Raw genomic sequence first — 12,634 nt, 5'->3', positions numbered from 1 at the left:
TTCTTCTGCACGACATGCACTGAAACAGTTATGCATCTGTTCATGAGTTGTCCAGTGGCCCGTCAGATTTGGTCTTTTGTCTCTCGCGTTTGGGAGGCAGTAGAGAGGTCTACTGTTTCAGCTCATCAGTGGATATTTGGGATTTGTCCTCAAGTCATTACTTCGGACAGTCACCTTGTGATATTCCATTTTCTTAGATGGACAGGACTTTGGCATATTTGGACTACACGGAATGGGTTCATCTTTGATTCCTTGTCTGGAATACATGGGCACATTCTACGTATCCGCGGTTTGCTGCTTTGGCAGTTTTCTTCTCTTCTCTCAGCTCAGCTACTGGATGCAGATGCTATTTCGTTATGGTCTACGGTGGCTCGGCTGGCTCATCTTTGATGCTTTTATGTGGGATGCTTATTTGGCTAGGAGACTTTCTTATTAGTGTACAGGTTTGCATGGTCATGATCCTTTAGAGGATCTTTTGTGGGGGTTTTTTTGGGGCCATAGGTTCTGTGTGAGCCATGTGGCTGATGTACATTTTTACATATAATATAAAACACCATTTCACGAAAAAGAAGAAGAAGAAGAAGTTGTGCAAGCTCCTCCAACAAACGTGTGTAATACGTAACTTTCTTGATGAAAGTCAACAATGTGCAAGCCCATTCGGGAAAAGGTAGAGAAAGAATAGCCTCCACCTTCTCAGGATCCATGGCAATATCATCAAAAGAAAGCACATGGCCAAGCAAACGAACCTTGGCTTCAGCGATGTGACACTTTGAAGGGTTGAGAGATCCTTTAGCTTTATGAAGACTCTCAAAAGCTTGATGAACCTTCTCAAGGTGCTCAAACCTATAAGAGTAGATGCAAAAATCAACCAAAAGACACGAAGAAACGTACCAAGGTATGGCTCAAACACTGCATTTATAGAGTGTTGGAAGGTTTACGGTGCATTCATGAATCCAAAGGGCATCACACGGTAAGTAAAGCATTCCCATGGTGTGATGAAAGTAGTCTTTGATTGATCCTCCTCGGCAATACAAATTTGGAAGTAGCCCGAATACCCATCACACACCATATACATCGCATGACCTGCCACAAGATCAAGAATCTCATCTTGGAAAGGAAGAGGATGATTATCCCTTTTGGTGCAAGTATTAAGAGGTTGAAAATCAACACATATGTGCCACTTACCTCCCTTCTTTGGAGACACCACACAGGTGAAACCCATTTAGAATTCTCCACGAGAAAGATAAAGCTTGCTCTCAAAAGTTGATCAATCTCTATCTTCAATGCATCATGTTGCATTGTCCCTAATCTTTGAAGTCATTGTACCACTGGCTTTGTCTCGGGCTTCAAATCTATCTTGTGCTTAATCATAGTCACTCGTTGAAGATCCATGCACTCCGTAGCAAAGAATTGGGGAAAAACGTCAAGCATATCAAGGTAACTTTCCTTTTCTTCCTCCATCAAAGAGGATCCAAGCATCTTTGCATTGGTAGTCCTCCTCTCAAGTGCTAGCATGGTATTCCTATCCAAAACACCAAGATGAACCCCAAACACCGTAGCTTTGGTGTCATACTCTCCACTATGAGAGGAGGTCCCCTCCTCCAACTCTTCGACTCGTCCACCTCAAATGGTGTCACCATATTGCATAAGGATATCTTCCGTCTTCTACTCTTGGATCATGTTCACTTGTCGCATCCAAGGCCGTCCCAAGATGAGAGGGTAGGTTGCTCGCTTGGCCTTAGTAGGAATAACCTGAAAATCCAATGGCACTTGCATACAACATAAGCTTCTTAATCACCCCAAGAGTCTGCACACAAGAACTATTGGCCAACTTGATACGAAAGGGAGAAGCTTCATGGCAACGAAGCCCAAGCTTTTCCATGGTAGCGTGACTTGTGGTTTTCACGGCCAGTCCTCCATCAATGTAGGCTCCGCAAATGGTTAGGCCCTAAATAATCACATCAAATCAACATGCAAATGGATCGTAACATCACTAGCCTTCTTGTGACCTTCCTTGGACCGTCGCTTGGATGGCCTTGTGCCAATAGCTTGTGACTACTGTTGCTTAATGCTTGGACTAATAGCCAAAAGCTACGGAAGAGTCATGTCCCACCTTGATTTTTCGGAGATCCTCTATCAAGTCCAAGCTCAAAATCTCCCAATCCGATCTTCCTTCTCTTCTCTAGCTCTTCTTCTTGCGTTTTTGTGTCGCATGAGAAGTCTTAGTCTCTTCCGTGTTCGTCTCCACTCAAGCGTGAGTTCTTTTACCCCCAAGTCGTCGTTGTGGACTTAAAAGCTTCTCGTAAAGTAAACAATCCCTTTGCGAGATGATTTCTCGACAAGGCTTGGTTGTCTTTTAAAAAGTACTTTTTAAAATATTGTCTTTCAACTAAAACGGCCATGCCATACCCGACCAAGCCTGTGACTTTCACATGGAGAGCACCACCCTACACAACAGCGCAGAAACAAGCCTCAAACACCACACAGAAAACCGCCTCACCCCACCTGTCGTCTTCAAAAAGTGTTTCAATTACTACCCTTCAATTTCTAAAAGCTAAATGTATCTCAAAATCAGTTAATATTTAGATTTTTAAAAAGTTATTCAAATATTTTGTGGTGAGGCAAGAACATTTCTATTGAAATCTAAACAACCTCGAAATGTTTCCTATGACTCAATATTTCAACTTCTTCACGGGTCCGTTGAATTGCAATGCCATCGGGGGCAGAAAGGCAATTCGGTGTCAAGATCTTGTTCTTTGCCCCTGATCTATCTGCTCTCTCTAGCGTCACCACAACCGGGTGTCCGTTTGATATGAGCCAAAGAAAGAAAGAAAGTAAGTAATATTAACGTGTGTGCAAGGCCAAAATGACCTATAAGACCCAATACATAATTGAAAGACCATGTCACCCTCGAGCTAAATTTATGATCTAGAAAAAAGAAAACATACATGAAAACATCCTACTAATCAACTAGTAATTCTGCAATGTCAATCACCTGCACTAAAAATCTTTTGTTTTTTTGGGGGGGTTTGGCTTGGGTTTTTGTTTGGAATGAAAATCATCAATGAGTGCTCCACCTTCACGATAGACTGCTCACCTGCCTTCTTTCCAAACTTCTCTGACCTTGGCTAATTATGTATTCTTCTGCTTTGGTTACATTGGGGTGAGTTCCTCAGCAGTGCATATCTTTATTTTCTAAAGTTTGCTCGATTGTTCTAAAAGCCCAATGTTATCGGTTTTGTAATGCTAAGTGATTAATGCACAATTACCCTATCTTGAAATTGAAGCAAATACTAGCTCCCAATTGTTGCAGGTAGTTGCTCACCTAAGTACCCCTCCTCATCTCCATCCATGTATCATGCATAAGGTTAACCGCCTACACTGATCAGGGAGAAAAACCCCTCAAAGATGAGGTTTTCTGTGTTTGATGCATACTTGCTAATGTTGCTTCGTCTTGTTGATGCACGATTACCCTATCTTGAAATTGAAGCAAATACTAGCTCCCAATTGTTGCAGGTAGTTGCTCACCTAAGTACCCCTCCTCATCTCCATCCATGTATCATGCATAAGGTAAACCACCTACACAGATCAGGGAGAAAAACCCCTCAAAGATGAGGTTTTCTGTGTTTGATGCGTACTTGCTAATGTTGCTTCGTCTTGTTGATGGTGGTCCATGCGGAGCCCATATCTTGAGAACCAACTGGAAACTCGGGCATACCATACTTCAGGGTGGGCTATCTCGAGGACTCCAAGGCGAGCCTTGACCAAAAAGACAAAGAAAGAAAGTTATATTAACATCTTCAAAAGACACAAAGGGTGTATGAGACGAAAATGATGCATGTATAGTGCATGAATTCTCGTCACATGGATGAAAAAAGAAAAAGCATCAATAAACTAAAACTGAAAATTGAAAGCTAAGATTTGAGACTTTGAGATTATACAAGATGAAAAATCCAGATCCTACTATGCTAGGTATAGGGTACAAAAAGTGATGGGGGATCTCAGTCTCGGATTATGATGAATGGTGGAGTACGTCCCCAATGTCCCTTACTCACTCTCTGTGGCAAGGATGTCTGTTGAGCCCTTTGCTATTTGCTTTAGTTACCCATCCCATGCTTACTTTGCTTACTCAGTTGGCTCAGGAGGGGGAGGTGGTGGGGCTAACTTTGCCTTTGCGTCGGCAATTGGTGGGTCAAGCGCTAGCTAATGATTCATTTAGGTTTCTTAAAGCCAACAAAGCCAACGTTGAGAGGGCAATGGCAGCTTGGTCTTTGTTTGCGAAAGCTTCTGGGCTGTATATAAATACCCAGAAGTCAGCCCTTCTTAGTTGCAAAGAGAGAGATTTACAGGAGCTTGGTTGGCATTGTACGTCACTTGGGCTATCCTATCGAGGTGTATGTCACCAACAAACAACTTTTAGAATGGATCTCAAGGTGTATTGGAGATAGGTTTGTGTTCTGGAAGTCTCAAGCATGGCCGTTCACACCCGGCTGAAAGTGGCACAGGTCATTATGCTAGCTATGCTTTTTTATTTCTCGCCCTTCCTTGGTCTCGAAAGGCTTTGACAGCTCTCACCCAGGCGCTTCGATTCATGATGTGGAAAAAGAAGGGCAATAATCCAAGGTTGACTTGGGTTTCATGGAAGCATATTACCACCCCGAAGAGATTGGGAGGGGCAAATGTTTGGGTACAACTTCTTGCCCTTAGGTGGACTTTACTTTAGGTTACGTGTGTTGATTCCTAGCCATGGATAGACATGACTGTCGCATTTTTGGAGGATGTGGGTATTGTGCATGGGAAGACCCGAATTGTTGCATCTTGGTGGGATGTTCTAAATGCTTCATAGTCTGTGCGTGTATCTCCTTCTCCTCTGCTGGATCATTTGGTTAAATCATGGCAGGTGTTATGGTTCACTTCTTGGAGACCTCCAGATTCTCGTCGAGATGAGAACTCCTTGCTTGCAGAGGTGTTGGCCACCTCTCGTGTGATTCCTTGGCCAGAGAAGAATAATTGTAGACGGCAATTCAATCGTATGGGGAGACTAGGTGTTGTGAGGATGTCTGATACTTTGTTGCCCAGGCGGCTACAAATGTTATCATTCCGCCGTGCTCGTCATAGATTTTGTCTGCCCCAACAAGACCAGGCTGTTGAAGGCTTCCACTAATGTTGTATATCATCTTTTGGTCCAAGAGAAGAGATGGCTTACAGAAAAGGCTAATAAAGTATGGAATGTTAAGAAAATGGCCTCCTGGTGGAAGCGCATCCTATTCTGTGGTTGGCATTCCAAGATTTCTTTTCAGGGCAAAGTGTTCATTTGGTGAGTCATGGTTGGGGGCCTACCTTTGGCTATGCCCTTCGGCGTCGGAGACTTTTGAATGGCAACTGTTTCTTTTGCCATACTTGTCCAGAATCTAGTCGGCACAGGTTTATTTCTTGCCCAGTGGCTCGCCAGATATGGGAGCTATGGCAAATGGTTACTGGACACACTCAAAGTGTTCATTTGGTGAGTCATGGTTGGGGGCCTACCTTTGGCTATGCCCTTCGGCGTCGGAGACTTTTGAATGGCAACTGTTTCTTTTGCCATACTTGTCCAGAATCTAGTCGGCACAGGTTTATTTCTTGCCCAGTGGCTCGCCAGATATGGGAGCTATGGCAAATGGTCACCCAGGCAGTGGGTATTTGGACATGATCAGCATGGGGGGAACAATCAGCAACATGAGGTCTTCTTTGTTTCTTTCGATGGTTGGGTCTTTGGCATTACTGGCTCATGCGAAATGCTTTCATCTTTGATTCACAATCAGGGGTGAAAGGTCATGTCGAGCGTGTTCGTGGTCTATTGCTTTGGCAAGTTTCTTCTTCAACTGATGCACATGTTATCACCAGGGCGCAAGCTGACCCCTGGTTGCATGCTCTTCATACGGTGGGCATGCTTCATGTGGCCTTTTAGTGTGTGCGGTCTGTCGGCCTCTATATACATGTTTGTATAGCTGGTTATGCGACCTTTTTGCTTTGTATTACATTTTCGTAATCTAATCAACCAACCATTACGGAAAAAAAAGAGAGAAAGAAAGCTATATTTACGTCTTCCAAAAGGCCCGATGGGCCTATGAGACAAAAGATGATTACAAGTATCATCATCATGGAAAACTGAAACAAAACTGAAACTGAAACTGGAAACCTAGTAACTGAAGTAAGTGCTAGGTAAATGCACAGAACAAACGGGGGAGCAGGCTACAAAAGTGAGGGGAGAGAGAGAGAGAGAGAGAGAGGGAGAGATTTAAACGTCTGCTATGAGATCCACATAAGTACAGTGTTTATAATCTGTAAAGCATCTCTTAAATGCTATTGCACCAAAGAAAGAATATATTGAATAACCTCTATAACCTAGTAGATGCCAGAAAAGCGCTGTGGTGTACTAGTAAGATCTGGACATACGCTCTTCTTCCCTTTTTACTAACGAGTGACTGAGCACGGGCTCCTTCTCCATGGTGGTCTTCTATGATTTGAAGGATACATTCTTTTCCTCATGCTAGGATTGTATAAAGTGGTGGTCTCATTCATTTTGATGCTGTCTGTGTGCGTTTTTAGAAGTCTCATGAGGGGATTTGCTGCCAATGTCTGCAATCATTTTCAGGCGCAATGATGGATTGAAAACAATGAAGGTACTAGACACGGTACCATTGAAGGCATTTGTGAGAAATAAGGGACTTCCGATAAAGGTTTGTCTATGTAATCATCCGGTTCAGCTCATAGAGTGTAATTGAATTTTCGGTATACAGGCTACAGCAGCTTAAAAAATGGTTTGTTGGGTCACTGCTGGATCAGGTGTGGGGAAGTGATCATCTAGCTATAGCATGCGAGCTAGCGTTTACTTGACAAGGCAGCTAACCGTGCTTGCTTAATTTCTTTTGCAAAGAATTCCTACTGAAAGTCCACATAGAGGAAGATCAAATGAGGCCAATCATATTCAAACGAGACTAAATGAGAGCAACAATCCACAGTGCATTTGAGCTATATGCAGTTGCAATCCTTGCATGGAACACTGGTTGATTTTTAAATCAAATATTGTAAAAGAGTTTGTGAGGGGCTTAGGACAAACCTTTCGCAAATAGCTCTAAATTGAAATTGAGAGCCTAATTTAAGTGTGGGAGACAATTGAGTGAGTTTTAAGTCGAATTAATTGTGAAAGGTTGACTACTTATCTTCAACCTTGCCACACATTGAGCTCTTTTTTCCAGCCTTGGCATTAGATTGGCTATGGGATAGATGTGATAACTTAGGCAAGCTAGGATTGGCTAGGGCTAGAGGTTGACTAGAGTTGAAGATTAGTAATCCTCAAAGTGGTGTTAGTTATAGGTGGAGGGTCCATGTTAGGAGGTAGTGGTGCTAATGTGGGATTGTCTATAGCCCATTTTTGTTGATATAAAGTTGAATCTCAATAGCATGCACAATAGATGATGGTATGGGGCATTGTTGATGGTAGGTGAATTGTGGTCTCACAAAATTAATTCTATTTCTGGATTTGGTGAGTAAATCATCTCTTTTGTCTATACATACATATGTAAATCTTTGGATTAGTAACTCACCTTTGTAGTCTACTATATGTATGTGTAGGGAGTGTGGTGGCCTATTTGTATGTGTAAAAGATGGATCTACATCCCCCCCATTAGTTATCGCATTGCTCTTGCCTCCTAAAAAACATAGAAGTCAATTACGGATGTAAACAATCAACTTTTTCAAAACAAGAAGTGAGTTACGGATGTAAACAATCAACTTTTCCAAAAATGCGTGGATGCTACGATATAGAAAGCTTGGAGAAAATTAGATATTACATGCCTAATTCTGAGCCAATTTATTAGAAATGGATAATTACATGCCTAATTCTGAGCCAATTTATTAGAAATGGATAATTACATGTGGATATTTAGGAAGCTTTAACTTGCAAAAATTATTAGAAATGGATCTTTTGAAGCCAATTTATTAGATTGCTAAAAAAAGTTCTTAATTAGATTGATAAAAATCTGTTAACTTGGATGCTTCCTAAAATGCTATACCGTAAGGCTGCTGCTTAATCAGGGATTAGCTATGAGACTAGCCATGCCCACGTGTGCACATGACAAGAGTCAACTAGGTCATACATTCCTTGGACTTGTGGATTTCAGCACCAATGGGTTTGTTGCTATAAGTGGCTTGTAAAGTTTATGCCTTAATTTATAGATGGCAAGGGAGCACAAGCGTGTACACGAACAAAGGGGTTTCATGAGCATGAACAAATACTACAGGCACACAAACGTGACTGGTGGTGGCCGTTGAGTGTGTTGCACATGGACACGTGTTTGTGGCTCATGTAAATTTGGTTTATGCAGCATTCCAATATTCAAGGTGCACAAAATCGAATCCATTGTTTATGCCTGCTCATCTGTGCCAATCCAAGCAACGTGCCTACAGATTTTAAGGAAATAGTTTTCCACCTGCGATTATGTTTCTCTAAAGTTAGAATCATATTTATATATGAATCTCTCAAACTGTTGTTTTGCAGGTGCTAACTAGCATTTAGGGTAAAGACTGGAGTAGGCAGCCAAAAGGAAAAGCCCAATGTCAATCTTGAATACGGTTCCACGTATGAGGATGCAATTTGTCATGTTAATTCGGCTAACAACCGCGCAATTGAAAGATTGTGACTCTTCCTTCAATGCTGCAAAGATGAGCACCAAAGTTTGACACAACCTTACACATCATGAAGTTACGACTGGAATTTCAGGAAAAAAAACTTACATCATATACCAACAGTGTACAAAGATACCTCTACCAATTCCCCTCCAGCATAAAAAAATCAGCCAGAAGTGCCAAAACTGTCCTACATCTACTGGTCTTGAAACGTGTAAACAATCTACTGACTATTTCATGGACTCAGAACTAAAGCTTGAAGATTTTGCATATGCCACTCCATTTAGTGGTATACCCTATTTTGGTGAGATTTTCAAGTTTAAACACGCGCGAAGGTAGAAAAATCATACAGAGAAACCCAATCCATGATCCATCCATCGGGTTGCGTGATCCCGCATATCACAATGTACCAAGGCTGATTTTCGTTTTACATTGGCCTCTGATGTTGAGCATGAGAGAGCAAGCGAGATATGCCTTCTGTCCATAATCGATGATCAGTTTCATTTTTACACTCCAACTCCATTAATCCGTGGTCTGTTTTGATGCCAAAGTATCGCCTTTGATCTGCACCATCTAGAAGCTCCCTCCCAGGCCAGGCAGGGATTTCTATGATAACATCCAGGACCATACCTGATTACAGGACCAGTACTTAGAACATTGCAAGGCAAAGAAAAAAACCTCTCTGAAAGAGCTATCGTAAAATAACCGTTTCAAAGGTATGATCACCATTAGCATGAAGCAAACAATATACACAAGAAAAGAGCAGCCTTTCACCACTTACGTTTTTTGCTTTTGGTGATAGTGCCACCCATATATTTGCTCTGTGACTTGACAACCACCTGATGCATGGACCGAATGGCATTGAATGAGAAACCTGTCCTCTTCATATACAATCATAGTAGACATTACAAAAGCTCACCTCAAAACAACAATCACCTGAGAATTCTTGTTGAGGTAGACAAAAACGATCCTCCAATGCAGCTCTCCTGTAGATTCATAAAAAGCATGACCAATCCTTCAGCATCTGTTTGGTTTACTCAAATAACCAACCTCTTTTGAACAACCTCCTTTGCTTAAATAAAACCAACCTCTTTTGAACAACAGGTTCTTACCCTTCCTCGTCCGCTTCAGAAATTCACATCCTCTTCTCAAAAAGTCCTGGTTACAGAACTCAGCTTCACTATCCTCAGATGCCAACTCTCCGCTGAAACTCATCACATTACTGGCTCCTCTCTCGTAAGGGATGACAGTGGCTTGACTGTGGTTATTCTTTAGAGTTCTAGCCTTCAAGGTTGCAGCTCCTCGTAATGCTGCATTCGAGAGTGGTAGTGAGTTGCCAGTAACCGGACGTTTAAGCATGTTACACATTATCTGTACTTCTGCACTTCCATTGCTGAGGAAAAATGATAGTGTGCTCTAATTGATCCTCAACTTCAAAGGATGGAATGTTTACTATTAATAATCAGCTCAGAAAAACCATACCTGTGGCGGCAGCAGCAGTCAGGGTCATTATATCTCCAGGCGTCTTCACACTGACGGCAGACCTTACAACAGATGACATCTGGTCACGATCTGCTCCCATACTCTCTGCTACCTCTACACATTGAGCCGCCACGAGTGCTGCTGCAGAGGCAACAGCCATGCTTGTCTTATTGTGGCCATCATCACTTGAAGAGGTGGCAGTTGAAGCAGCAATTGAAGCTATGGCTGCAGCTACACCTGCAACAGACATCGCTGCATGCACTTCTGCATTGTGGGCACGCAATGCCTCTTTTTTCCTTTCTTTCATTTCTTTCAGCCACCTTTTCAATGACATTCCCCGCAACGGAGCCCTTACTCCACTGAAACTACGACAAAACTGCCAACCCCAAGAGAAGGCAACATAATTTAGGCTATAGAGCTTTCACAAGGATGAAAAGAAGAAACTTGGAAAATGATACAACAACGTTAAATCCAACCAACCAAACTCAGATGGCAAAGGTCAACAACATGGAACCCACAGGTAATACACGACAAAGTTGCTGCCCATATTGTAGAGCAACTTGTTCCCTTCAAGAGGTGTCCAGCTTTCCTTACCTTGTTACTGTGAAGACAATCTATGGAGCCAAGTTCTGGATGAATAGTTTGCTGCAGCAAGAGCCACGTCTGGACAAAAGACCCAAATTCCAGCAATTAATTTACTTGAAAATAACGCGTGACATCCAAATCAAACCTGACATTTGGAAACTTAGCAGTGACAGAACACAGCTCCCCGGCCAAAAGAGTCTTACAGTTAAGTCGTCAGCCTGTCGTGGGGACAGAGGAGGGCTTCCTCCAGCAGGACCAGTCCCGATCAAGCTTAGAGGACCACTGCTGTAAGAATTTCTTCTAGAAGTGAAAGGGGAGATATCCTGCAACAAAAATCAATCAAGCGAATCAAAGAAGGAGGGCATGGAAGACCCTAAAACAACTGTGTAAGAGATTTGAGGTAAAATGCCCTTCTGCAAACAGCCATTTATTGCAATGCCTAGCTGTGAAAAGCAGAGATTTTGGATTAGAGCGTCTGAAGCTTACCGACTGAGCCATTATCCGCTCCAAAACAATCTGGGCAGTCATGGCCGAAGCAAATGAGAATGGTGCAGTGACAAGGGCGGATTCCCCTCCCCCGAGTTTTTCATCACCCTCCATTCTCCTCCGGGCATCAATTGGGGCGAGAGCCTTGGCAACTTCTAAGGCTGAGATGCTCCATGACCGAGAGAGAAACTCCATGGGCTCCTGTGGTGTCTCTGGAGGCTGGTAGGAAGATAGAACGAGGGGCAAACACATTGGAGAATCCTCTTCGATGTTTGACAGAGGCTGGGACGAGCTTGTCCGAGGAAACACTGTAGAGTCAGTAAACGGGAACTCTTGTTGAAATCCAGGACTGTGCAGTCCAGGGAGGCCACTATGGGTGGATTTCATTTCCACGCGCTCTCGAGGCCGCTGAGAGGCCCGGAATGGAGTATGGAGGAAGGAATCAATATAAATTCTGTTACGAGGGGTGTCAAGGTACGCTTAGGCAGGCCACCAACAAAATGGAATGAGGCTACGAGGCTACAAAAGGGGAGAGGGCATGCTAGTAAGAGTTCACAAGGTATGAGGGAATGGTGGATGCAAGGGCTACTGTAAAACAAGCTACGCTCATCAGTCCAAGGATGGAAAGGAGCATAACGAGAGAGAGAGAGAGAGAGGGGGGGGGGGAGAGAGGAGAAGTTGCAGAGAGAAAAAAACAATGATAGGTATGTGCTCCAAAATCGTTGAAGTGGCTGAAATTTGTCGTGGGGTCTATATGGCTTTGGGGGGGGGGGCAACTGTGGGTCACTCAACTGTGGAGATCGTGCTGCGGAATGATTCGTTGCCCGTTTTTGCCAGTAGAAGAATGCCCACTACAGAGCCCAGTGGCAAGCCCCTTTTGCCCCTCTCGCATGTGAAACTGAGAGACAGACAGGGCCGCCTGGAGGGCCGAGCAGTGCAATGCAAATCGCCGGCAGCTTGGAATGACAGCCACAGGCCCCCTCTCAGTTTTACTTTTTTACTGGCAGGCAGCAGTCGAAAGAGCTTCGACGGATGGAGGGAGGGCCACAAAAGTAGCCTCTTCTGACTCTGAGTCTTCTCTGAGCAGACAAGTTGCTCGGGAATCTAAAGGAAAAAAAAAGAAAAGCGTGGCTTGCACAGACAGAAAAGCACTCAATTTCACAGCAATCGATGGGCCATCCCTACCTGTGCGCCCAAAAAAAAATTCACAAGTTTTTGTCCCTGCGAGGCACCAATGCGCGAGCTCCTCTCTGTCTCTGCTCCTTCGAAGTTTCTCTGCACCGCAGTTAGGGTTTCCCCTTATGACGCAACCCGGTTGCCTCCCAGCGGCGCCCGCTCCGCCTCGAAAACCTCCCAATGTGATTCACACATACATCGAGACGACTACTACAGTGATGGGGACAATGATGATGAT

The 12,634-nt window shown here is 43.5% G+C and overlaps 2 protein-coding genes across 5 annotated transcripts in view; one reads left to right on the top strand and one right to left on the bottom strand.

Moving 5' to 3' along the window:
- Positions 1-7,125, top strand: part of LOC147622916 (carbon catabolite repressor protein 4 homolog 3-like) — a 63,866-nt gene extending 56,741 nt beyond the window's left edge. For all 4 annotated transcript variants that reach the window (XM_086822529.1, XM_086822528.1, XM_086822527.1 and 1 more), the window contains 2 exons: positions 6,635-6,719; positions 6,826-7,125. In XM_086822529.1, coding sequence (XP_086678655.1) covers positions 6,635-6,719; positions 6,826-6,876 — 136 coding nt within the window. In that variant the 3' untranslated portion in view covers positions 6,877-7,125. The remainder of the gene's footprint in view (positions 1-6,634; positions 6,720-6,825) is intronic.
- Positions 7,126-8,755: 1,630 nt separating this feature from the next.
- LOC147622915 (VAN3-binding protein-like) lies at positions 8,756-12,380 on the bottom strand. The gene is made up of 8 exons (XM_086822525.1): positions 11,221-12,380; positions 10,938-11,057; positions 10,744-10,812; positions 10,150-10,525; positions 9,780-9,977; positions 9,604-9,653; positions 9,449-9,506; positions 8,756-9,297 (listed from the first exon to the last, which is right to left on the bottom strand). The coding sequence occupies exons 1-8, from the start codon at positions 11,605-11,607 to the stop codon at positions 9,095-9,097; spliced, it is 1,461 nt and encodes a 486-aa protein (XP_086678651.1). The 5' UTR covers positions 11,608-12,380; the 3' UTR covers positions 8,756-9,094.
- Between the last annotated feature and the right edge of the window lie 254 nt (positions 12,381-12,634).

The sequence above is a fragment of the Cibotium barometz genome, chromosome 28 (genome assembly GCF_041138505.1).
Source record: "Cibotium barometz isolate CiBa-2024 chromosome 28, ASM4113850v1, whole genome shotgun sequence".
Classification (NCBI taxonomy): Eukaryota; Viridiplantae; Streptophyta; class Polypodiopsida; order Cyatheales; family Cibotiaceae; genus Cibotium; species Cibotium barometz.
The sequence above is the reverse complement of the archived record's forward strand: the minus strand, read 5'-3'. Positions and strand labels throughout refer to the sequence as shown.